Here is a 25,038-nt window from a genome sequence, read left to right on the forward strand (position 1 = left end):
TTTGCAAATATATGCAATATACAAAGAGTTTCTTTCCAGCAAGGGGCACCCAAGCATAAAAAAATCAGAAAAAGATGCTGCTTGCATGCAAGTTCTTAAGCTTTTAGCTGGTGAATTTCTATTGTATGTCCTAGCTCCCTAAGCCAAGAAAGCATTTAGTTCCCATTCCAGAGGGATGAGATGGGGTGAGAGAGTTGCCATCTTGGTTAAGAGTCCTCACACCACACAGAATGGTCCTGTTTTATTTGAAGCAATAATTCAGTTTTACAGCAAACAGGTTTAGAGAACAGCCCATTAAGCTGAAACTATAGCTGTTTTATGTAAATAGTGTTCTGAAAATTATTTCTACATTAGGGATTTTTAGAGAAACTGGAAGTGCTTATTCAACCAAGTTGCAGTATACTCAAGTCTTGCTACAGAGGGATTTTTTGGTGTGGGGTTTTTTTTTTTGCATGAACGCTTAAATATATAGTTACAAAAATGATACTCAGCATCTCTGTGCTGAACATGACAAGTGGCTTCAAAAGCCAATTTTTGAATCTGTCACTAGCAGTCCAGTTACACCTCCAGTTCAAGATGTCTGACACTGCACACCAGTTCTAGGACCTTCGTCATCCTCCTCATAGGCTTCCCCATGATTACGGAAAGCTCGCTCTCTTGGATCAAATTCAACAAGATCAACTTGATCCATGTCTTCTGAAATCATTACTTCTTCTCTTGGAGGAAGCAGAGCTTCTAACAAGGGTAGCTGTTCCTTGGAAAGCCACTGATGCTCTGGGAATGCAACCTATAATAAAAAGACAGCATTAATGTAACTGGTGTGGAGCTCACATCCTGCATTTGGAACAGCAGCTCCTTGAACACAAGCAAATACCTTAAGGCTGATTTTGTTAACAAGCGAAAGGAAAGTCCAATGCTGTAAAGAAAAATATTGCATAGGAACCTGGAATGTAAGAACAATGAACCTGGGTAAGTTGGATGTGGTCAAAAATGAGATGGCGAGAATAAATATTGACATCCTGGGCATCAGTGAGCTAAAATGGATGAGAATGGGCGAATTCAGTTCGGATGACTATCATATCTACTACTGTGGGCAAGAAACCCGTAAAAGAAATGGAGTGGCCCTCATAGTCAACAAAAGAGTGGCGAAAGCTGTACTGGGATGCAGTCTCAAAAATGATAGAATGATCTCGATACGAATCCAAGGCAGACCTTTTAACATCACAGTAATCCAAGTTTATGCACCAACTACTGGTGCTGAAGAAACTGAAATTGACCAATTCTATGAAGACTTACAACACCTTATAGAAGTGACACCAAAGAAGGATGTTCTTCTCATAGGGGATTGGAATGCTAAAGTAGGGAATCAAGAGATAAAAGGAACAACTGGCAAGTTTGGCCTTGGAGATCAAAATGAAGCAGGGCAAAGGCTAATAGAATTCTGCCAAGAGAACAAGCTGGTCATCACAAACACGCTTTTCCAACAACACAAGAGACGACTCTACACATGGACATCCCCAGATGGGCAACATCGAAATCAGATTGATTATATTCTCTGCAGCCAAAGATGCAGAAGCTCTATACAGTCTGCAAAAACAAGACCTGGAGCTGACTGTGGCTCAGATCATCAGCTTCTTATAGCAAAATTCAAGCTTAAACTGAAGAAAGTAGGAAAAACCACTGGACAGGTAAGATACAATCTAAACCAAATCCCTTATGAATACACAGTGGAAGCGAGGAACAGGTTTAAGGATTTAGATTTGGTGGACAGAGTGCCTGAAGAACTATGGGTGGAGGCTCGCAACATTATACAGGAGGCAGCAACTAAAACCATCCCAATGAAAAAGAAATGCAAGAAAGCAAAGTGGCTGTCCAACGAGGCCTTACAAATAGCGGGGGAGAGAAGGCAAGCAGAATGCGAGGGAGATAATGAAAGATACAAGAAATTGAATGCAGATTTCCAAAGAATAGCAAGGAGAGACAAGAAGGCCTTCTTAAACGAGCAATGCAAAGAAATAGAGGAAAGCAACAGAATGGGAAGAACCAGAGATCTGTTCAAGAAAATCGGAAATATGAAAGGAGCATTTCGCACAAAGATTACCATAATAAAGGACAAAAGTGGTAAAGACCTAACTGAAGCAGAAGACATCAAGAAGAGGTGGCAAGAATACACAGAGGAATTATACCAGAAAGATATGGATGTCTCGTACACCCCAGGTAGTGTGGTTGCTGACCTTGAGCCAGACATCCTGGAGAGTGAAGTCAAATGGGCCTTAGAAAGCACTGCAAATAACAAGGCCAGTGGAAGTGATGGTATTCCAGCTGAACTGTTTAAAATTTTAAAAGATGATGCTGTTAAGGTGCTACACTCAATATGCCAGCAAGTTTGGAAAACTCAGCAGTGGCCAGAGGATTGGAGAAGATCAGTCTACATCCCAATCCCAAAGAAAGGCAGTGCCAAAGAATGCTCCAACTACCGCACAATTGCACTCATTTCACACGCTAGCAAGGTTATGCTTAAAATTCTACAAGGAAGGCTCAAGCAGTATGTGGACCGAGAACTCCCAGAAGTGCAAGCTGGATTTAGAAGAGGCAGAGGAACCAGAGACCAAATTGCAAACATGCGCTGGATTACGGAGAAAGCTAGAGAGTTCCAGAAAGACATCTACGGTACTTCTGCTTCATTGACTATGCAAAAGCCTTTGACTGTGTCAGCCACAGCAAACTATGGCAAGTTCTTAAAGAAATGGGAGTGCCTGATCACCTCATCTGTCTCCTGCGAAATCTCTATGTGGGACAAGAAGCTACAGTTAGAACTGGATATGGAACAACTGATTGGTTCCAAATTGGGAAAGGAGTACGGCAAGGCTGTATATTGTCTCCCTGCTTATTTAACTTATATGCAGAATTCATCATGCGAAAGGCTGGGCTGGATGAATCCCAAGCCGGAATTAAGATTGCCGGAAGAAATATCAACAACCTCAGATATGCAGATGACACAACCTTGATGGCAGAAAGTGAAGAGGAATTAAAGAACCTTTTAATGAGGGTGAAAGAGGAGAGCGCAAAATATGGTCTGAAGCTCAACATCAAAAAAATGAAGATCATGGCCACTGGGCCCATCACCTCCTGGCAAATAGAAGGGGAAGAAATGGAGGCAGTGAGAGATTTTACTTTCTTGGGCTCCATGATCAGAGCAGATGGTGACAGCAGTCATGAAATTAAAAGACGCCTGCTCCTTGGGAGAAAGGCGATGGCAAACCTAGACAACATCTTAAAAAGCAGAGACATCACCTTGCCAACAAAGGTCCGTATAGTAAAAGCCATGGTTTTCCCAGTGGTGATGTATGGAAGTGAGAGCTGGACCATAAAGAAGGCTGATCGCCGAAGAATTGATGCTTTTGAATTATGGTGTTGGAAAAGACTCTTGAGAGTCCCATGGACTGCAAGAAGATCAAACCTCTCCATTCTGAAGGAAATCAGCCCTGAGCGCTCACTGGAAGGACAGATCGTGAAGCTGAGGCTCCAATACTTTGGCCACCTCATGAGAAGAGAAGACTCCCTGGAAAAGACCCTGATGTTGGGAAAGATGGAGGGCACAAGGAGAAGGGGACGACAGAGAATGAGATGGTTGGATGGTGTTCTTGAAGCTACCAGCATGAGTTTGATCAAACTGCGGGAGGCAGTGGAGGACAAGTGCCTGGCGTGCTCTGGTCCATGGGGTCACGAAGAGTCAGACACGACTAAACGACTAAACAACAACAACAACAACCATCAGGAATTATTGCCACTGTCTTGCATAGGTGGCAGGGTAGGCAATCTGGTGTGTGGAGGGGTCAGACAAAATCCAGCACTCTCTCCCTCGTTTTGTCCCTCAGCTGCTTTCTACCAAGATGACACACAGCTTGGCTTTCTCAAAATAGCTTACAATATAAAACAAGCCAGCAATCCCAAAATAAGAGCAGATTAAGTGGCAGAGCTAGGTGAAAACTTTGCTAAAAAGCTATTCAAAGGATCCCAGATGCCATTAAAACAAGAAAACAGGGTGATGCTCATTTGACACTGAACAATGAGTAGTTTTTAGATAACATGGCTGGAGAGGGAATTCCTTTGTGCACCTCCCTACCTCACCTCGGAACACCACATTTTGGCACATCCCTTCCATTTTTAAAAATCTACTGCTTCATGTGCACAAACCCTGAAGCAGGAAGCAGGAAGGGACAGTTGAGGTGCCTCATGAGCTTGCAGTTCAGTGTGTTTCAAGAACGCTTTGCTGCTTGTGTGGCACCTACAGGGCACAGCCCATGTTGCTGACTTTACAACTGCCCATTCAGTTGGAAATGCACTTCATCCAGCTTGTAGGCAGATAGATTCAAACAACTGTTTAAAAGCAACTAACTTACTTACCAAGAACTGAATTATTAGGGAACCTTTTTCCAATGGTGACTTGTAAATTGGCATTCCCTCATTTATGATGCATTTGACATCTCCATGCTTTATCACTTCACCTGTTTGAATAGCGATTACACACAGTTAAGTTTGTTAGCTTTCCGAAACCCCTTTTTCCTTGCAGAGAGGTTCCCAACAGCAAAATGATACATGAAACCCTACTGGGTCAGACAAGGGTCTCTATCTCGGTGGTGAGGAACCTGAGGCCCACTGGCCCAATTAGGTAGGTTCTGTCTCAGCTCAAAGTGTGTTGCAGGCTTTGAGCCTTTCAAAGCTCTGTAGAGAATAACGTTTTGAAAAGGGCTTCTGACAATCTGGACACACAAAAAAACCAAAAAACGGGCAAGATGTCATTGTGACATCGGGTACCTGACAGGTGATTGACTCTGCTCTCCTGTCCAACTTTGCTCAAGATGGGTGGGTAGGGGAGACAATTTGGCCCTTTGGGCTAAAAAGCTCAGCGTGGTTCAGCATTCTACTTCCACACAGCCAATCATATATTTGGAAAGCTCAAAAGCAGAAAATGGAGTATATTTATACAATATATGAAAGAACACTGTAAACATCTGAAAATGTTTGTAGGTTTGAGTTAAAATATTTTGTAATGCTAATATTTGGAGCTGGTTTACAATAAATAAGGAAAGTTTTATTAAGATAGAAAGAAGGTAAATAGGCGGTTATAGAAATGCAAAGATGTAACTGAATATTTATGAAAGCCAGAGAGTGGGATGGGGGCAAGTCGAAGCTCAGTTTGAGAAATATTTTTGGTGATGAGATTATTTAATGGATTGTGATCATGGTAAAATGTAAACTTAATAAAAATTATTTTTAAAAACCACAAAAAAAAGCAGAACACGAGGAGCTATAGCCCTTTCCCACTGTTGTTCCCTGCAATGGGTTCTGAGAGACAAACCCTTTTAAAGCCATCTAAGTTTGTGGGCATCACATCTCATGGAAACCAGTTCGTCTTTTTGTCCATCCTCTGTCTCCAATCATCAGCTCCAGTGGATGATCTAAACTGGTTTGCAGCAGAAACTCATTAAAATCAGTATCTTAATGGAAACATGCAAGCTGCTAATTAAATAGCATTTGCTAAGCATTTTTTTCTTTAACAAGGTAGATGCAACACCTACCTGCTTTGGAAGTTATTACAAGGACTCTGTCATCCAAGGTATCAATTGTCTTTTTGAAGCCACACAAGGCTTCCGTGAGCTGAATTTTCATTTTCATAATTAAGTCGTTGTCTCTTCTCTGAAACACTGGGTGGTCTTTCTGATCTAGCACAATGATGACATCTCCAGGCTCCAAATCAGGTTCCTGGTCACCTTCTCCGTGAAATACTATTTTCTGACCATCTTTCATACCTATGAAGCAACACATACACACACATAAAAGAAATCACATTCAGAAGATTTGTCAAAACAGTGCCAGCAACCTGATTAATGGATATCCTGTAACTTCTAGCCTATGGCAAGTTAGGAATACTTCCAAAAGTTCCAAATTATGTGGCCTTATTTCCAAAGTAAAACTGATGCATTAGGAATGCTTCTTCTGACCAAGGGTTTCAACAGCCTTGTCCTTTTGCTTCTTTTCCCTTATAACAAATCATAAATATTGATAAAAACCACTACAATCCTAGCACAATCACAATGCAATGTTAAGTATGATTGCATGAAGACTGCTTACTCTGCAGTGTGTTTATAAATGTGTGTGAGGAAGAGGGTGTGCTGCAAATTAACTCTAAATGCAGCCAACTATATACACTGGGATTAATTATCCTAGTTAAGTTGTAACTTAAGCAACAAAGCACAGCAAAGCTTCAAAATGTGGAGGAACAGGGGAAATCCATCCATCGCTTAGTGCCATGCTACTCTACTACTGCCTTCTGAAACAACTGAAACATACTGTATAGGATCAAAATTCCAAAACTGACAATTTTGAAAGTATCTCTAATATTTGAAACAAAATTTAAAAAATCCTTCCAGTAGGCACCTTAGAGACCAACTAAGTTTGCCATTAGTATGAGCTTTCGTGTTCATGCACACTTCAGCTATCTTCAGATACACGAAAGTTCATCCCCATAACAAACTTAGTTGTTCTCTAAGGTGCTACTGGAAGGATTTTTGTTTGTTTTTTTAAACTACGGCAGACCAACACAGCTACCTACCAGTATCTAATATTTGAGATACTGTTTATGACTTATTTTAATCTGCTGTGGGTTCCCTACGGGGCAAACAGCAAGATAAAAATTATTGCATGCCTATGTGTCTGCCTTCCTTTCATCACTATGTAGTTACTTGAGCAATGAAATTCCAGTCCTCAAAGATCACTAGGATACCTTAGTGCCTTGTGGCAGTGAAGCCTTGCCATGAATGTGGGCATGTGCAGGAGGGCCAGGCTTTGGGTATGAGCAAAGAGATACTCCCTCGTGAGCTGCCAATTTGGGTAGCTAGCTGCCTGGGAAGGTTGGGTGTGATGAAATCCTTACCTTTGTCAATGTGTATTTCTATTATTTTTTTCTCTCTAACCACCTTGTTGCCATTGCAGGTGGTGCATCTGTCTTTGGGATTTATTCGTTCCCCTTGGCCTTTACAGTCTGGACAAACAGTCTGGATTTGCTGCACCATTCCAGGTGCGATCTGCTGAACAAGCACCTGCACTCCTCTTCCTTTGCATGTAGGACACTTTTCCACAGCACCTTTCTTTCCACCGAGGCCTTGGAAGGAAATACATAAGCACACACACAGTAACTCCTAAAGCTCCCTGATGGCAGACAGCAACTCACCAAGCTCTCATTACCAATCTCAACATCCGTGTATAGCTCTCGTACCAAGCAAACAGGGCTTTGACTACATCTTATCTACGAATTCAGTGTCAAACATTACTCCCTCTGAGCTCTGCGTCTCCCTGGGTCTGGCATAATTATTCAAAATAATGAACAAGTCTAAGCATATTTATGTACAGTTTGGACAACAGCAAGGAAACTATTTGATTAAGTCCACAAACATTGCTAGGCTGCTCAACAGTTTCCAGTGCACTCTTTGAACAGAACAATCTGTTCACTTCTCATGACTTTTCATAAGACTGCCAAATATTTGACAATAGCCTTGAGAAGTGGAGATCAGTTGGAATCCCATCAGTTCACAATTTATGTGATATATACTTATCAATCCACAACTGACCTGTATCATCGACCAGAGATAAACACCTTTTTAAAGAGGATCATGGCCACTTTTCCTATGGACTCATTTTTTTTGATAGCAATCATTCTTGTTTTGTCATTAAAAAGAATGTTTGCTGTTAAGAAAATTAGCCGTTTGCCCGTTTCAGAGGCAAATATGTCTGAAACAGAAAGTTTCCCGTTTCACCCCTTTGTGGATTGAGATTTTGGATCTTAAGTTCCCTTGGGGAGTGAATTTAACTTGGCAGCTTGTAGAAGAATACAAGCTTCCTAATTAGGTAAAGTATATTTTTCTCCATTCCCATCCTCAGAAGTTTGTCCCAAAAGTGATTTCTAGAGATAGAGTCAAATGCTCCTTTAAGGTCAAGAAAAGGGAAATTCTAGAAAATACCACTTGTAGAAAGACTATGCCTCTGTGCATAGACAAATAGAATCCGCTGTGCATAATCGGTTGGTTGTTAGTAGGGAGTGGTATTCACATGGATTTAATGTAGCCTTCTTTATGTTTACTCAGGATGGGGATAAGATGGAGATAGTAGCCAGGTTTCGGCACCATGCAATGAGGACTCGTGAATGCTTATATAGTGGTACCTTGGGTTACATACGCTTCAGGTTACAGACTCCACTAACCCAGAAATAGTACCTCAGGTTAAGAACTTTACTTCAGGATGAGAACAGAAATTGTGCTCTGGTGGCGCAGCGGTAGCAGGAGGCCCCATTAGCTAAAGTGGTGCTTCAGGTTAAGAACAGTTTCGGGTTAAGAACAGACCTCTGAAACAAATTAAGTACTGTATTTTTTGCTCTATAGGACACACCTGACCATAGGACGCACCTTGTTTTAGAGGGGGGAGAACAAGAAAAAAATCTCCCCCTCTCTGCCCAGCGCCCCTCCCGGCTGGTGAGGTGGTGCGCGGCTATGGCAATACCCCACCTCCCGCAAAAGCCCACGGGAGCTGCGCACCCTTTAAGGAGCGCGCTGCTCCTTTGGGCTTTTCTACAAGGAGGGAGAAGGGAGTGACTGGCCACATCAGTCCCTTGTCCCTCCTGAGAAAAAGTCCGCAAGAGCCGCGCGGAGCTTGTGTGCGGCTTTTGGGGGCTTTTCCTGCCTGCCTCCCCCCTGCATTCGCTCCATAGGACGCACACACATTTCCCCTTCATTTTTGGAGGGGGAAAAATGTGTCCTATAGAGCGAAAAATTCGGTACTTAACCTGAGGTACCACTGTACAATGTTAACTCAAGTGTTAGATGCAGGTTTCTGATGAGTAATTTTATTGTACTGAACCATACTGGAATCTTGTGTAAACGTCAATAAAGGTTTGTGAATTTGAAAGAACGTAATGGCACATTCTTGATTTTAGATTTAAGAATGGTTTGGTGAGCACCGCAAGTACTTCCTGAGTAATCACACCCACAAAATGATTCTGTGTCTGACTTTAATGTATTCAAGGCAGCTGGTGCCTTCAAATATCCCTGCATATAATGTTCAGCATTTTCACTTGAGGTTACAGGAGTGGCCTTTAGAACACGTTTTGGGCACAGCCCAACTTCTATATTCAAGTTCACTGAGTCATTACCTTTGCACTTATCACAAATTACATTCTTCTGAAGCGCCAGCTTTCTTGTGGCTCCATTGTACAAGTCTTCAAGGGATATACTCAACTGATGGACAACGTTCTTTCCTTAATGAAAATGAAGGTCAGATGCTTAACACAAGATCCCCATTTCCAATGTTCATTTTAAGCTTTTTATCCTACCTCCCTGCAAGCCTAACAATCCTCCAGAATGGAATGTGTACCTTTTACTAAGAGGAAACTGCTTCTGGAACACAACAGCTCTGTTTCTGCAATACGGCTTAGCTTTTCAGAATTTTGTAAAGTTAGCTTCCTATATAGCTACTTAATTTTTTTTCCTTTTTAACTTATCTGTAATGCCACACATGGACAAAACCAAGATGAAATTCCCCTCATCTGGCTTTATCATATATGCATCCTAGACAAAGAAGAAGGCCATGGCAGTTCCTCCCTCTCAAAGGCAATTTTCTTGAAAAAAACAGCCAGGGCTGCCAGCAACCATGGCAAGATATAATTTAAAAAACTGTACTTGGGAAGGTTGAGCAGAGGCTATTGACCAGAATAAACTTGGTCCTCTGGACAACTTACCTCTATCCACTTCCTTGTTTAGACACTACTGGGCAGTGCTGAAATATGTATCCCTAAACCAACCAGTTTTCAAATGCATTTGTATTAATAGTTATAGCCCTCAAATTCTAAACACTATTCTAAGTGCAGAACAAACCCTCCCCCCCCCCCAAAAAAAACCAAGGGGAAACTCTCAAAATTAGTATGTTTCCTGGATATGAAACCAAAGAACTGATTAAACTATCCAGGCTTGAATTTTGCATATATATTTTTTGTTCAACCCCACCCCCCAAATTATTTGGTTCTGAGGTCTATCACCTGAATCTAAGCATTTCCAAAGATAACCTCAAGTTACAGTGCTTCAGATAAACCACACTGCCTTTTCAGCAGTAATGCTAAGTAAGATATTGTTGCCATATTCCCAGAATGGAAAAAACAGGTGCAACAGGGCCAACAAAAGTCAATCCTTAATAATAGTAGCTTTGCCTTACAGTAAGGCCAAGAGAGCTGCCTCATGAATGAAACCTTCAGTTGCAGTTCCCATTGGTAACTACAGTGGAACCTTGGTTCTCCAACTCCTAGGTACTCAAACATTTCAGCTCCCAAACGCCGAAAACCCGGAAGTAAGTGTTCTGGTTTTTGAACTCTTTTTCAGAAGCCGAACATCAGATGCGGCTGTCAGCTATTGTTTTCAGGGCACCCACGCCAATCAGAAGCAAAGCCTTGGTTTTCGAATGTTTCGGAAGTTGAACAGACTTCCAGAACGGATTACATTCAAGAACCAAGGCACCAGTGTAAGTATTTTACGCTTTGGACACAATACTACAGTAGCATTCTACATTTTGGTCTCACACACTAGAATTTAACTGATGCAGTATTTAAAACACACATGCATACCTCTTCTTTCTCTATTCATTCTGCCTCCACCACCAAAGAACATGTCAAAGATGTCCATGGGTGAAGAGAAATTGCCGCCACTTAGGCCTCCTTCTTTAATAGCTTGCTCCCCACCCTGGTCATAGAGGTCTCTTTTCTTTGGGTCTGACAGAACTTCATAAGCCTGGGATATGAGTTTAAACTAAGAAGAGAAAGAGACCCTCTCAATAGCTGGCTAGCAGACAACAATAGTTAAGTTTCATTCAAGTGATTAAGAAAACTCCTGAACATCCATCAAGAGACTATTCAGTAAATATATACCCAGCAAAAGCAGTCGTCCACCTATTTTAGAGTATTTTCCCCCCTGCAGTGGTTAATATAAGAAAAAGCCAGGCCAAAATAAAGGCTGTAAAGGAAATTATATCAATATAATATAATATATCAATCAGCCACGGAAAATAAAACAGATATACAGCATTACTCACTGAGGAAAATGCTCTATTGCCTGCAAGACTTCCCATCCCTGGGTTCAGATGGAACCCAAGAAATTACTAGCAAAATGCCAATCATTTTGATGGATAAAATGTAATCTATATTGCAAGGATCTCCGGAATACAGAGTGTGTGTGTGTGTGTGTGTGTGTGTGTGTATACTCTGTATGGACACCCACTGTACTCCTGTGCATAGAGTATCTGTTTTAGGACTGTTGTTTAGTCGTTTAGTTGTGCCCGACTCTTTGTGACCCCATGGACCAGAGCACGTCAGGCACTCCTGTCTTCGTTTTAGGACTACTAAGTGTGAAATGCTGGTCATTCCCACTACAATAACTAAGCACAGTGGTTTACTTCCTTCTGCAAAAGACCAGCCACTTGCTTTCATGAACTAAAAAATAAAACATGTGCCTCCCAGCTGGTGTCTCAACGGGCCCACCTGCAGTTGCCCTCCTAAGACCCCCCCCCCTTCACCCTCTCCAACAGAAGTCCATACCCGCTCGCCCTCGCTGGGATTCTTGTCCGGATGGAACTTCAGGGCTAATTTGCGGTAGGCCCGCTTGATCTCATCCGAGGTGGCACTTGGCTTCACCCCCAGCGTATCATAGTAGCCAGTTTCCTTCACCATGGCAGCAGCCTGAGAGGATGAAAGAAACAGAAGGAATGAAAACAGCACTCAGGTTTTTCTTCATCAAATTTCCCTCATTTTGCTAAAGAATTTCCCATCCTGGAATGCAGGTTGTCATCAAATATGTTTGAAGGCACTAAGAAAGCTTTGTATATGGTAAAAACCAGAACTGGATACTGCCAATTAATCAAATGTTCCCTTTTTAAGCTGGGGTTTAAGACAGAAGAACTTGTAAAAATACAAATGGCAAGAACCATTTTAGAAGAGGTATGCTCTTTCCTTACACACAAAGTCAATGCTTCATTATTTTCTACATACATTTCATTGTCTAAACACAAAACATGCTTTCTTCAGAACTACTGTATTATGTAAATGTATACTTTAACAAATTAATCCAAAATGAACACAATTGAATGAACACATTAAACAAGCACAAAAATTGCCCCAGACAGTCCTTACTTTCTTCAATTATCAGAACAGATATCCTCTGGTACAACAGGATTCACCCTTCCACTCCTCCTCCCTGCAGCCCCCCAAACTCTGCTTAGGATGGTGGGAGAACCTCTGTAACAGGTTTGAGGGTGGTGGGGGAACAGAGAAGGGGAAGTCCACTGACAGGGTTATTGGCTGTTGATATGCAACTATGCATTTTGCATGCTGTTTTCAGTCACATTAAAAATATTTCGGCATCTTCATCTAATGCATTATTTCATTTCATCTACTTGAGGGAACTGGATTATTTTTTTCAAACACTGATAAGAGAACATAATAGCAACACAGCACAGATTTTTAAAGTTTTGTTTATAGGTTAAATAACTATGGAAAAACAAATTCCCATCAACTTAGAGCAGAAAAAATCCAACAGAAGGCCCACACCACTAGACACAGAAACTACTTAAAAATGACAAAATCAGTTTGCTGCTCTCCTTTTTTAAAGAGTATTCTAGTATCTAAGACACTGAGGCCTTTAGCTCAACGACAGAGCACTTGTTTTTGCCTGCAGAGTCCTTAATTCTCCAACCCTGGACATCTCCAGCTGGTGTTATGGAAAGACTGCCGTCTGAAACCCTGGAAAACTGATGCCAGTCAATGTGCTGCCCTAGATGGCCCATGGGCTGACTTGCTGCAAGGCAGCTTCTTCAGATCATGTCTCAGATCTCAGCCTGGAGTTTTCTAGAAGGCCTTAGATGAGACACTTGGCTTCAGCCACTTCGCTCAACCCGCAAATGGGGACGACAATGCTGGCCTAGCTTGCACAGAGAACTGCAAGGCCATAAGCTAAAATAAATTATGACATGGTAAAAAAATGAAGCACTCTTGAACATTAGACATGGGCCACGCTTGTTCTCCATCTCCTAGAGATGGGAGATAAAAACTGAAGGTCTCCAGTTTGACTATCCCTATAGCCACCAGTTCGTTCTTCCTCAGTCCCCATTTGTCACATTAGTACTGATCTAGCTCACTGGGTTGTCAAATATATATATATCTCTCTGATGTAAATGCAAGGCAATACCAAGGCGGCTCCGGGTGTCCTCTTTTAACCCCAGTGCCGCCACGCGAGGGTAACAGCGTGGACCCCCCCCCCCCACCGCGCACAGCGTTTGCCTTAACTACTACAAGGCAACTTACAGAAAACCCTCTGAACCCTCAAAAACACAACGGAAACACTATGTTCCCCCAACATTTCCAAAATGCATATTAGAAATGATCGTATTGTACCAATAGCAAGCTCTACTTGATGCAATTCTCGCTTCTTCGTTCATCTGTATTTTTATAATCCTCTTCACTACGAAAAACAGTGTTTGCGCCTATTGGCATCCCCAGCGCAAACCACTGCCTCGCGCGACCCGTCCCCGTCCCCGTCCCCCCCTCTCCGTTGCCAGCCAGAGCGACGCCTGAGGAGGCAGGGGGCGAGGCAGAGCAGGGCGCCGCCGAGGGCGCGGAAGGGGCCCCCAGGGATCATCCAGCCCACCCCCAGTCCCACTGCTGCGCCTGCAGCTCTGAGTCCTTCCTCGGGAGCCGCGCCGGCCTCGGCCCGCCCTCCGCCCGCCCTTTCATCCCGCGCCCGCACCTCAGCCTCGCCGGCGCTTCGCTCGCGTCTCCCTCGCGCGCTCCGACCCGGCGAGCGGCGCCTCGACCGAGAGCCTTTTATAGGCGCCGCCGCCGCGAACTTTCTGGAACGACGCCGCCGCGACGTCACGACTAAAGCCTCGACAAACCTAGCGGGACCAATCGGCGAGCGCCGGGAGGGCGTAGGCTCCGCCCCCTCCCTTCCGCGTCCATTCAGAGGGGAGACGAGGACGGAAAGGGCGCCTCGGCCGCGCGGAGTTGCTAAGCGACGGCTGCCGCAATCGGGCCGGCGCCGTGCGCGAGGAGGGCGGAGCATGAGGCCCCGCCTCTTGCCTTATATGGCAGCCGGCGGCCGAGCGCCTCCCGGATTCTGCCGCTTTCTCGTTGCTTCGCGAGCGGCGCTTCTGGGCGCCCCAGTGCGCAGTCTCCGCCCAGGAGGACGGCGGCGGCGGCGGCGGCGCTGCTCTAACGAGTTCCTGTTTTGCACAGCTGCCTTGCGCTTCGTCCTTCTCTTTCCGCCTCCCCCGCGGGGTCCCTTCCGACCCCACCAAGCCGTGATTCCTCTCGGAGGAGCTGAAGCGCCGGGGCCTCCCGCGTGGGACTGGCTGGAGAGGGAACCTGCCCGGCGGGGCTCCGGGCAGGAGACTGCCCCGCTTATTTCTTACCGTTTATTTATTAAATGTATTAGTCTCCTGTTATGGCCCAAGGCATAGCTGCTTGCAAGCTAGGACCTAGGCTCACGTGGTTGACCTGCAACCCCTGGCAGGTGTCAATCACCTGGTGTCATAATTACATCAGAAGATGTAATCATCCCACTCGCTTGCTAAAGCTGTCACCCCACCCCCACCCCCCTACTGAAGGAGGTGAGGACAGGTGCCAAAAAGTACATTCAACTTGCAACTTTTCTTTCTGTGCCAATAGAGCAAGAGAAAAGAAACATATCTTGGACACGCTGAACGCAAGGCTTCTCGTCCCCTTTTCCTGGGAAGGGCGCCAAGAGTCCAAAAGAGTCCCAAGACAGGAACTTTCTGTTCATGCTCAGGAAACTCAACATGGGGCAGGACTCCGGAGGAGGAGGAGAAAGGGGAGGGAACTGAAGGGGAATATATGCTCTGTGCAAATGGCTGTGAACTCGTGCTTGCTTTGTGAATCTATCACACTTGCTCCTTCTACCAGCCCGGATGGTAGAAATAAAGCTTTTTCTCTGAAACTATTCCTTGAGTGTCTGTTGGCTCCCATTTCCCCGTCCCGGGCGCAAAGCTCTTCTCACCCGAAGCTAAAAAGGCTACACTACCATATGGATCTGGAAAGCCAGGCCAAAAAAATTGCTGGTTGGTTTATTTTAATGCATTTATCTTGCCCCTTTTTTCTCCATGGAGCTCCAGGTGGAGTCCATGGTCCTCCCCTCCTCATTTAATCCCCACAAGAACCCTGCGAGGGACGCTAGGCTGAGAAGCAGCCCAAGGTCACCCATAGCTGGGGGGGGGGGTTTCTCCCAGGTCCTCACCTGACACTCTCACCACCCCACATAGGTGAGATATAGAATTGCACGGATAACAAGGGGTGGATAAAACCGAATTCCAATCCCCACTTGGCTGTGATACTTGCTTGGAGAGCTTGGGTCACTCTCTGCCTCTCAGCTTAATCTACCTCACAGCCCTGTGGTTGTGAAGGTAAAATTGGGAAGGGGGTACCATTTAGGCCACCCGGAGCTCCTTGGAGAAAGGGTCAGATGCAAACATAATAAATAAGCAAATTAAAACAAAATTCGAGATGAGAGTCAACTCCATTGAGCTCCATGAGATGCAATTCCAAGCAAACATTCATATTTTAAAATGTATTAAACATTTGTTCTCTATATTGGATATATTGATATATCCAATATTTTGTTGGATATCTCATAGAATCCTAGAGTTGGAAGAGACCACAAGGGCCATCGAGTCCAACCCCCTGCCAAGCAGGAAACACCATCAGAGCACTCCTGACATATGGATGTCAAGCCTCTGCTTAAAGACCTCCCAAGAAGGAGACTCCACCACACTCCTTGGCAGCAAATTCCACTGTCGAACAGCTCTTACTGTCAGGAAGTTCTTCCTAATGTTTCTTGTGGTTGTTTTCTGCTGCTCCAGAGAAGCGGACATGGAGCAATGGATCCAAACTACAAGAAAGAAGATTCCACCTAAACATTAAGCGGAGGCTTGACAACCATATGTCAGGAGTGCTCTGAAGGTGTTTCCTGCTTGGCAGGGGGTTGGACTCGATGGCCCTTGTGGTCTCTTCCAGCTCTATGATTCTATGACACACAATTTGGAAACAAATTGCATTGTTAGGACGAGCCTTCCTCAACTTGGTGCCCTCCAGATGTTTTGGGACAACAGCTGGAGCTGATGGCTGATTAAACCATCTACAGCCTTTAAGATGTGTTTGCAGGGAGGGGAATTGCTTTTTTGTTGTGATTGAATCGCAGTGCCTGGAGACAATCGGTCAGGCTGCGCATGCATCCACAGCAGGGACTAGAGGAGGAAGGAGCGCTGGGAGGAGTGCAGAGAGGAGAAGAAGTGCCAAGGTGCATCTGCAGCAGCCTTCCTCTTCCCCAGCTGCAACAAAACCTGTCTCCTCCTGCTATAGCCACAGCAGGCACTGTAACTCTCCATTGGTTTGACTTTAGCTCTGAAAATGCAGTCCTCCGTTGTCTCCCGAGACAGACGGATGCCAACAACAACAGTTTTTAATTTTTGTTTTATGTTGTAATCTGCCCTGTGATCTTTGGATGAGCAGTATATGAATTTAATAGTTAAAATAAATAAATGGGGGTTGTACTCAAAATATCTGCAGGGCGTTAGTGGTGTGTTGAGGGGGGGAGGCTGACTGAATGTTATGTGTGCAAATCCTTCAGAAATATTGGGATGTCTCCAAAGTCAGTCGTACTCCGAGCAGACCCCTTGAAATCAATGAATATGACTAATTTCAAAATTGCCACTGTAGGCTCCTTTGGGAAGAATGTAAACTAAATTTAAAATTATTCAGGTACATTGATTTCAATGGGTCTACTCTGAGTAACACTTTGCTGGATACAACCTACTGGGGTACATTGTTCTGCTAGTGGAAGCCAGCACAAGGACTGCTGCTGGTGCAACTCTCCTGCCCCCTTCCCATGTGTCCCATGTGTCTTCCCCAGGCCTGCTTGGGGGGGTCAAGAGAACCCCCAAAACAGTGCATGGGAGGGAGTAGGAGAGGGGAGATGGTTCTGTTTAGTCCAAAGAAATGCTTGCAGCGATGAAGCCATCTCAGAGCCACATTGCATTCCTGCCATTACATCTGCACAGGGCTCTCCAGTGGTGAGCTTGGAGATAGGATCCATGTGCCGGGATGACAGGCAGCATGTCTTGGCAGAGAGGTCCGTTCAAACTGGCCCAGTAAGCAGAGAGCAAGAATGCACAGATCTGAAATTTAGGAAAGGCTTCCACGAGGGAGTGAAATGCAATTCATATCAAACATCTAGAGAGCTTTGTGCTAGAATGACCTGGCAGTTTAGAAGTAGTTTTCTGAAAGTGTGCTGACATGTTATAAAATAGTATCTTGGATAACTTTGATTTAAAGGAAGGAATATGCATGGAATATAAGGAGGTTGTCTTACTGCATTTCCATCAGCTTGTTTGTCCTCGGTTGCTTGTCCATCCACTTGCTGCTTCTCTGCAGAATTGGCACTGGATGCCTTGTCCTCTGCTGGCTGCCCATTAGCCTTCTTCTCCTCCGAGGGCTGCCCGTTGGGTTTTTTGTCCTCTTTAGGCTCCATTTTAGGTTCCTTTGTTTAGATATGCTGAAGTAGAATGGGAAAAACATTCAGAAATGATGAGATATGAAAGTACCTATTCCCCAAATGCAAATTGCAAGTGTGTCTTGCCCATGATCCATTTTGGGAACACAGTACACATAAACCTTTAAAAAAAAAAACACTTAAAAACCCCATCCTCCACATCAGGGTCCCAATCTGGATCAGCACCACTATTCCTGCTGACAATTTGTGGAAACAAAAACAACAACCTTGCACTTTAGGACACAGATTCATAGCTAACATTACACAAACTTGGATCTTCACTGTCAAATAAGTGCATCGTTCTTTGCAATCTTAAAGCAAAATTATGCATGTTTCCCATGGAGGTCAGTTGTACATACCCTTGGGGTAGTGGGTGTAGGATTTCAGGCCTAAAGTTTTCTCAGAAGTAGGACTTCTGGGGTGGCATCATTGGTAATGGCGGATTCCCTCTAACTAGGAGGGAACCGGCTCTGCAGAAATCGGGTCTTTAGCGCTACGGCGCAGCGGGGACCCTTTATAAATCACAGGCGGGTGAAGCCTGTGACCGTGGGACTTGGCGGGCACCGTTTGCGCCCCCCCAATCGGCAAAGGAGCCCAGTAACGGGCTCTGGAGCGGTGCTGTGAGTCATCTGCTTCTTCTGTGTTACCGGAGAGCGCTGCCTTTTTCCTGGGACAATTTGGCTGTGAAACAACGATCCATGAGTAGGCTAACTTCGGAACTAAAGGAACTTTACAAATTTTATGATCAATTTGGCACCGAAGCGGAGAGGTATAAACAGGAAGTCTGCCTCCCGTTCTTGTAAATGGAGTAAAGCAATGAACTTGAAAGCGGAAGCTTTAAAAGACGTTGGAAAAGGACAATAATTTTGAGCATCAAGATAGTGTTTTTCCCCCTTTAAAAGCAGGGGAGGAGGGGGGAGAAGATTGGAACATTATTTCCCTGCAAAATAGAGGAAGAGGAGCAAAAATCCACCGCTCAAAACCCTGGAATGGTTCCCAGTGACAGTAAGAAAGCCGTATTGAGAATCACACTGCTTTTGATTTTGACAGTTAACTCTGCATTTGAGATACAACTAAGATACAATGTTGCTGACTGGATATAACTGAGATAGAAACTGTTGTCTTTTAGATCAACTGGGGGGCGAAAGGGAGGAGTTAATTACTTTAAAGACATTTCTGATTGTTACTGTGTCCCCCTAGAGGAAGTTTGAAACTGTTGCAATTGTAGCTGGGCTAAGGGGATTTTCCATTTCAAAACAACGTTGACTTCGAGCGTGAGATCGACCTTGGGCCATATCTAGAAGGATATGGCAGATGGGAAAGAGAAGATAGATTTGTTACAAGCAACGAGGTCTGGCAAAGTACTTCGCACAGATGGTGGGCTGCAAAGAAGGGCTTCGACACCTGGCCCTTCTGGTTTACCAACAGTAACCACATCGGCACAACTAAAACCCAAAGGTATGGCCACTGACGATGCCCTGGCTCAGGCACTAGGAAAAATAAATGAATCTTTGGAAAGAATAAGTAAACAAGTAGCCGAGGCATCGGGCAAAATAGATCAAAATACCATAAGTATTAACAATTTGGGACAGAAAGTAAATACTAACACAGAAAATATTCAGAAATTATTGCAGGAATCCACTTTGACACGAAAGACAGCCGAGGAGGCTAAAGAAATTGCAACTGCTACAGCCACTGTCTTAGACGAGAAAGTACCACCGTTGCCTCACCTGGGAGCTTCTCTGGGCAGGAATTCCCTCAGCTTAAGTGGGGTGGGGGAAGTGTGGCAGGTAGGGGGGTACTGAGAGACACATGTCTCTCCGATGAAAATTGGGAGTGGGCATTGTGTGAAGTGGCTGTGGATCTCCTGCCACAGAATTGTAGGACTGTATAGAGTTGGGAGGGCCACCCGAGGGTCATCTAGCCCAGCCCCCTCAGTGCTTAGGAGGTGGCTCCTATGGACTGAATTATTATTATTATAACAGTTGTGAGCTGTAATCTTTTGTTGAAGAGGTGCCCAAGACAGGACATACCTGTATTTACATAAGAATTCATCTAACAAATGTGATGCTTGAAGACATCTTGTCCAAATGTGCAGATGGGAGATTCAGCTGTGTAAACAACGGAAGATCTGCTTGAGAAAAACAAAAACAACAGAGAGCTTAGAAACATCCCGTCCTTTCAGAGACCACTGAACAATACCACCAGCAGCCTTTCCTCTGGCCAACTGTCAAATGGAATGAGTGGAATGTTTCCCCCTTTGACCTTTATGGTCGCTTAGGAACACAGTTGCTCCTGATTTGCTGCTTCCTTTACCCTCTAAAAATATGTGTGTGTGTGTGTGTGTGTGTGTGTACATGGACTTTTTAAAAGAGTGAGGTCTGTTTTATGTGTTTAAAATATTTCCATACTGCCTTGTCTAGTGACTTAATGCAGAACAAATTACTCTGCCACAGCAAAAGTGTGTCCCCCCCAAAAAAATCTATGTAGCAAAGCCACAATTTATTAAAACAACTTCAATAGTAAAAATGCCTGTGCAAGTGATGAGAGAGAGAGTGATTTGGGGGAAATGGAGATGCAAATTTGGGCCACAGAAATTTGAACTGGCCCAAGACACTTGGACACCTGAGGCAAACCACGAAATGATGCCCCCTCCCCACCAGGGAAGAAGGGGTGAGTGATGATCTACAGCGGGAACAGGGAGTGGGGTGGGGAATAAAAATCCATGTTGGGAACAACGGTGGGAAGCAACCAGCAGCACCTCTATTTGACCTCCAGCAAGCGCATTGCAGCTGTTGCTGCCACAGCAGCAGTGGTGATACATTGCTTGGAGGCCAGATCTGCTGCCCCTGTGGATCCTGCCACCTACGGTGGTTGCCTCCCCTTGCCTCATGGGTGGGCCATGGGTGGGTGTGAAGTCCCTATGGAACACCGGACAAGGCCACTGCAATGGTCTGAGACCCTGCCTGGGTTGGCTCCAGATCATTTCAGGTCCCCACTCTCATGTGATGGATTGGGCCCCAAATCAGATTGAGGGGGGCACACACCATTCTAATACAGACTTGGAATAGAATCCTAAACACCCTTATCTGGGAGTAAATCCCAGTGAGCCTTGTGGGGCTTGCTTCCAAGAAGACATAGAATCATAGAATCATAGAGTTGGAAGAGACCACAAGGGCCATCGAGTCCAACCCCCTGCCAAGCAGGAAACACCATCAGAGCACTCCTGACATATGGTTGTCAAGCCTCTGCTTAAAGACCTCCAAAGAAGGAGATGCCACCACACTCCTTGGCAGCAAATTCCACTGTCGAACAGCTCTTACTGTCAGGAAGTTCTTCCTAATGTTTAGGAGGAATCTTCTTTCTTGTAGTTTGGATCCATTGCTCCGTGTCCGCTTCTCTGGAGCAGCAGAAAACAACCTTTCTCCCTCCTCTATGTGACATCCTTTTATATATTTGAACATGGCTATCATATCACTCCTTAACCTCTTCTTCTCCAGGCTAAACATGCCCAGCTCCCTTAGCCGTTCCTCATAAGGTATCGTTTCCAGGCCTTTGACCATTTTGGTTGCCCTCCTCTGGACACGTTCCAGTTTGTCAGTGTCCTTCTTGAACTGTGGTGCCCAGAACTGGACACAGTACTCCAGGTGAGGTCTGACCAGAGCAGAATACAGTGGCACTATTACTTCCCTTGATCTAGATGCTATACTCCTATTGATGCAGCCCAGAATTGCATTGGCTTTTTTAGCTGCCGTGTCAGACTGTTGGCTCATGTCAAGTTTGTGGTCAACCAAGACTCCTAGATCCTTTTCACATGTACTGCTCTCAAGCCAGGTGTCACCCATCTTGTATTTGTGCCTCTCATTTTTTTTGCCCAAGTGCAATACTTTACATTTCTCCCTGTTAAAATTCATCTTGTTTGTTTTTGCCCAGTTCTCCAATTTGTCAAGGTCGTTTTGAAGTGTGATCCTGTCCTCTGGGGTGTTAGCCACCCCTCCCAGTTTGGTGTCATCTGCAAATTTGATCAGGATGCCTTTGAGTCCATCATCCAAGTCATTGATAAAGATGTTGAATAAGACCGGGCCCAAGACACTCTTCTCCAGGATGAAGAGGAACCATTGATGAGCACCCTTTGGGTTTGGTCAGTCAGCCAGTTACAAATCCACTGAGTGGTAGCATAGTCAAGACCGCATTTTACCAGCTTCTTTACAAGAATATCATGGGGCACCTTGTCAAATGCCTTGCTGAAATCAAGGTAGGCTACATCCACTGCGTTCCCTTCATCTACCAGGCTTGTAATTCTGTCAAAAAACGAGATCAGGTTAGTCTGACATGACTTATTTTTCAGAAATCCATGCTGACTATTGGTGATCACAGCATTCCTTTCTAGGTGCTCACAGACTGTTTGCTTAATGATCTGCTCCAGAATCTTCCCTGCTATTGATGTCAGACTGACTGGGCGGTAATTATTTGGGTCCTCTCTTTTCCCCTTTTTGAAAATAGGGACAACATTTGCCCTCCTCCAGTCTGCCGAGACTTCGCCTGTTCTCCAGGAATTCTCAAAGATGACTGCCAGTGGTTCTGAGATCACATCTGCCAGTTCTTTTAATACTCTTGGATGCAGTTCATCTGGCCCTGGAGACTTGAATACATCTAAACTGGCCAAGTATTCTTGTACTATCTCCTTAGTTATTCTGGGCTGTGTTTCCTTTGCTGAATCATTTGCTCCAAATTCTTCAGGTCGGGCATTGTTTTCTTTATCGGAGAAGACTGAGGCAAAGAAGGCATTGAGGAGTTCAGCCCTTTCTGTGTCCCCTGTTTGCATTTCACCATCTCCTCTGAGTGACCCCACTGTTTCTTTGTTCTTCCTTTTGCTACGAACATACCCATAAAAGCCTTTTTTGTTGCTTTTAACCTCTCTAGCAACCCCCATTACTACTATCTCCCTTCCTTTTGCATGCTTGGCCATCTGTTCCAGGAAGGCATCATCTATGTCCTCCGTTTGGCTTGGGGATCTATAGTAAACTCCCACAATGAGGTCACTGTTATTCTTCTCTCCCTTAATTTTGACCCAAATGCTCTCACTTTGGCTTTGAAGGAGCAGAAGATGAAGTGGCTGTACCTGCTGCTGATCAACCTTCTTGCTCTTGATGAGATCCAGCTGGCTCCAGCTTTCTTAAGCAGGGTTTCCAGTCTCAGTGAGTTGCTGAAACAACATTCATAATTCCTGACCAGACGCTTGCTGCTTCATTTTTTCCTTTTTTTTCAGGCTTTGTTTTTTTAAAAAAATAGATATTTATTAAGAATTTTCCATTTTAATACATTAAAAAACCAAAAAGAAAAAAGAAAAACAAAAAAAGAAAACATATACAATTTACAATCCTTATTTTTCTATAACATATTTCCCTGACTTCCCCACACCTCCCCTTCTTATATTCCAATTCAAATTGTTAATTCAACAAGTTCTTATCCCCAATTTTTAACCTTTTTATATTTAGTTCAATTTAAAAAACCAATTTTACAACATCAAAATTTATACATCAGTGCTCATTCTTAAATCTTAAATCCTTTTTCTAAAGTCGACCCAAATTCCCTTCCACGAATTCTCCACTTTTCATACTAATAACAAAACAGAATAAAAAGAAAAAAGACGGATTATAATTATACACCCTTTGGATCCCCAAACCCCACCCCATCTCCTTTCCCGGTTTCAATCCCCAACAAATGTCCATCAGTCTTAATCTACTATCAGCCTGGAGATCTCACGTCTGAGGCTCTTAATTGTCTCTCAGTTCCTCTCTGCCGGTTTTTTTGATAGTCCTTAGTATTAAACACCAAATCTTGGAGACACTCTGGCCCGATAGGGGCAATGTTTCTTCCAGCCAGACCTCCATACTTAAAAGTGGAGCCCAAATCTTGTTTCTTACTCCTTTCAAGTCCAAATGTCCCCAAAGCTCCAACTTTCACCTTAATCAAATTTGTAATCCTTGGGTCTTCAGATCTCCACATAAGGAGATCTCTCCATTCTTCAATCTCCAGCTCAGACCAGATTTTCATCATCAAGTTCTTATTTTCCTTTTTAACCATCATGTCAGGCCTCTGGCTCTCCTTTGTCATTGCATGCAACATTGCATCGCCTCCTTCCTTTTCCTCAGAAACAACATGTATCTCTTTCTCCACACTCTCACAAATTTCTCCTCTTGTCCAGCTGCATGAACTTCCTGGATCAAGTCCTTATCAAATTCAATGAATTTGTTTACTGTTAAGTCCAGAGTTGCAACGTTGGTAGCCAAAACATCAATTTGGCCTTGTAACTTTCCCAAGAGGAAAAAAACTCTGTCCAATTTAGCTTGAATTTTCCCTCCTTCAGTCATTCTTGTAATGTCCCAAAACCCCCTCTAGAGGGATTTTGGTTACTTAGTATTCCTTCCAGTTCAAATCCAAAAATCAAGTTAGTTTGTATCAGTTTTTCCTTGTTTTCGACAAAATATAGCAAAATTGTAATGAATATAACCAGCAGAGACAATAGAAAACAAAGTTCTCTTTTCCCATCTTGACAGCTAATTTGACAGCTGTCAAACTCTTCAATATCTCTTCAACAGGCTCTCTCGCGGATCACTCCCGGGTCCGGGGTGGCGGCACTTCAGCTCCCAAAATTAGCTCTTATCCTCCAGTAAGATTACTTAAACTGCCAAATCGTGAAATTAATGTCTTTACCCAATAAAAAAGAAAAAATCCTCTCGACCTTAGTTAGCTGGTCCTTGCTTTAGATTATATACAAGACGGGGGAACGGACTTCCTGTTTGTGCCTTCCCCAATCGTGCCTAATTAAAAAAAATAATTTCCTTTACAAATCCAATTTCCGTACTACGCACGGGTTGCTGCTTTAAAATCCAATTGTTCACAAGAAGAAGTCAGTGCTCTCCGACCATGGCATGCGGCTTCACTCTGCAGGAGAAGCAGTCGACTCTCAGCACCGCGCCACTCACCCCGCCCCACGTTCCGAAGCCTTTAAAAAGGCTCCTTCGCGGGTCGGGGGGGCGCAAATGGTGCCCACCGAGTCACCAGGTTCACAGGCTGTACCGCCTGTGATTTTTAAGGGTCCCCGCATCGCCGCAGCGGCTAGACCCAAATCCTGCGGAGCCGATTCCCTCCGGAGCTCGGAGGGAATCCGCCATTAGCCGATGGCGCTAACCCGGAAGTCCGCTGCTTCATGCTTCTTGTGACGTTGGACCCTCGGCTTTCTTGACCCCCGGATCGTCTGACTATGTGAACTGAGATACTCCTGAACTTAGGACTAGACTGGACCTTGTACAGTGGTACCTCGGTTTATGAACTTAATCCATTCCAGAAGTCTGTTCTTAAACCAAAGCCATTCTTAAACCGA

The 25,038-nt window shown here is 44.3% G+C and overlaps 1 protein-coding gene across 2 annotated transcripts; it reads right to left on the reverse strand.

The window, feature by feature from the left end:
* Positions 1-228: 228 nt before the first annotated feature.
* On the reverse strand, positions 229-19,880 carry DNAJA4 (DnaJ heat shock protein family (Hsp40) member A4). 2 transcript variants are annotated; one of them, XM_082198084.1, is made up of 9 exons: positions 19,685-19,880; positions 17,472-17,654; positions 11,633-11,773; positions 10,667-10,847; positions 9,206-9,310; positions 6,938-7,165; positions 5,583-5,813; positions 4,408-4,508; positions 229-787 (listed from the first exon to the last, which is right to left on the reverse strand). In XM_082198084.1, exons 2-9 carry the CDS (start codon positions 17,628-17,630, stop codon positions 572-574), a joined length of 1,362 nt encoding a protein of 453 aa, XP_082054210.1. In that variant the 5' UTR covers positions 17,631-17,654; positions 19,685-19,880; the 3' UTR covers positions 229-571. The 2 variants fall into 2 exon arrangements, with proteins under 2 accessions (XP_082054210.1, XP_082054209.1); XM_082198083.1 differs by lacking the exons at positions 17,472-17,654; positions 19,685-19,880 and adding an exon at positions 13,836-13,984.
* Positions 19,881-25,038: the final 5,158 nt, after the last annotated feature.

Source organism: Podarcis vaucheri (assembly GCF_965113315.1).
Source record: "Podarcis vaucheri genome assembly, chromosome: 14".
Lineage (NCBI taxonomy): Eukaryota > Metazoa > Chordata > Lepidosauria > Squamata > Lacertidae > Podarcis > Podarcis vaucheri.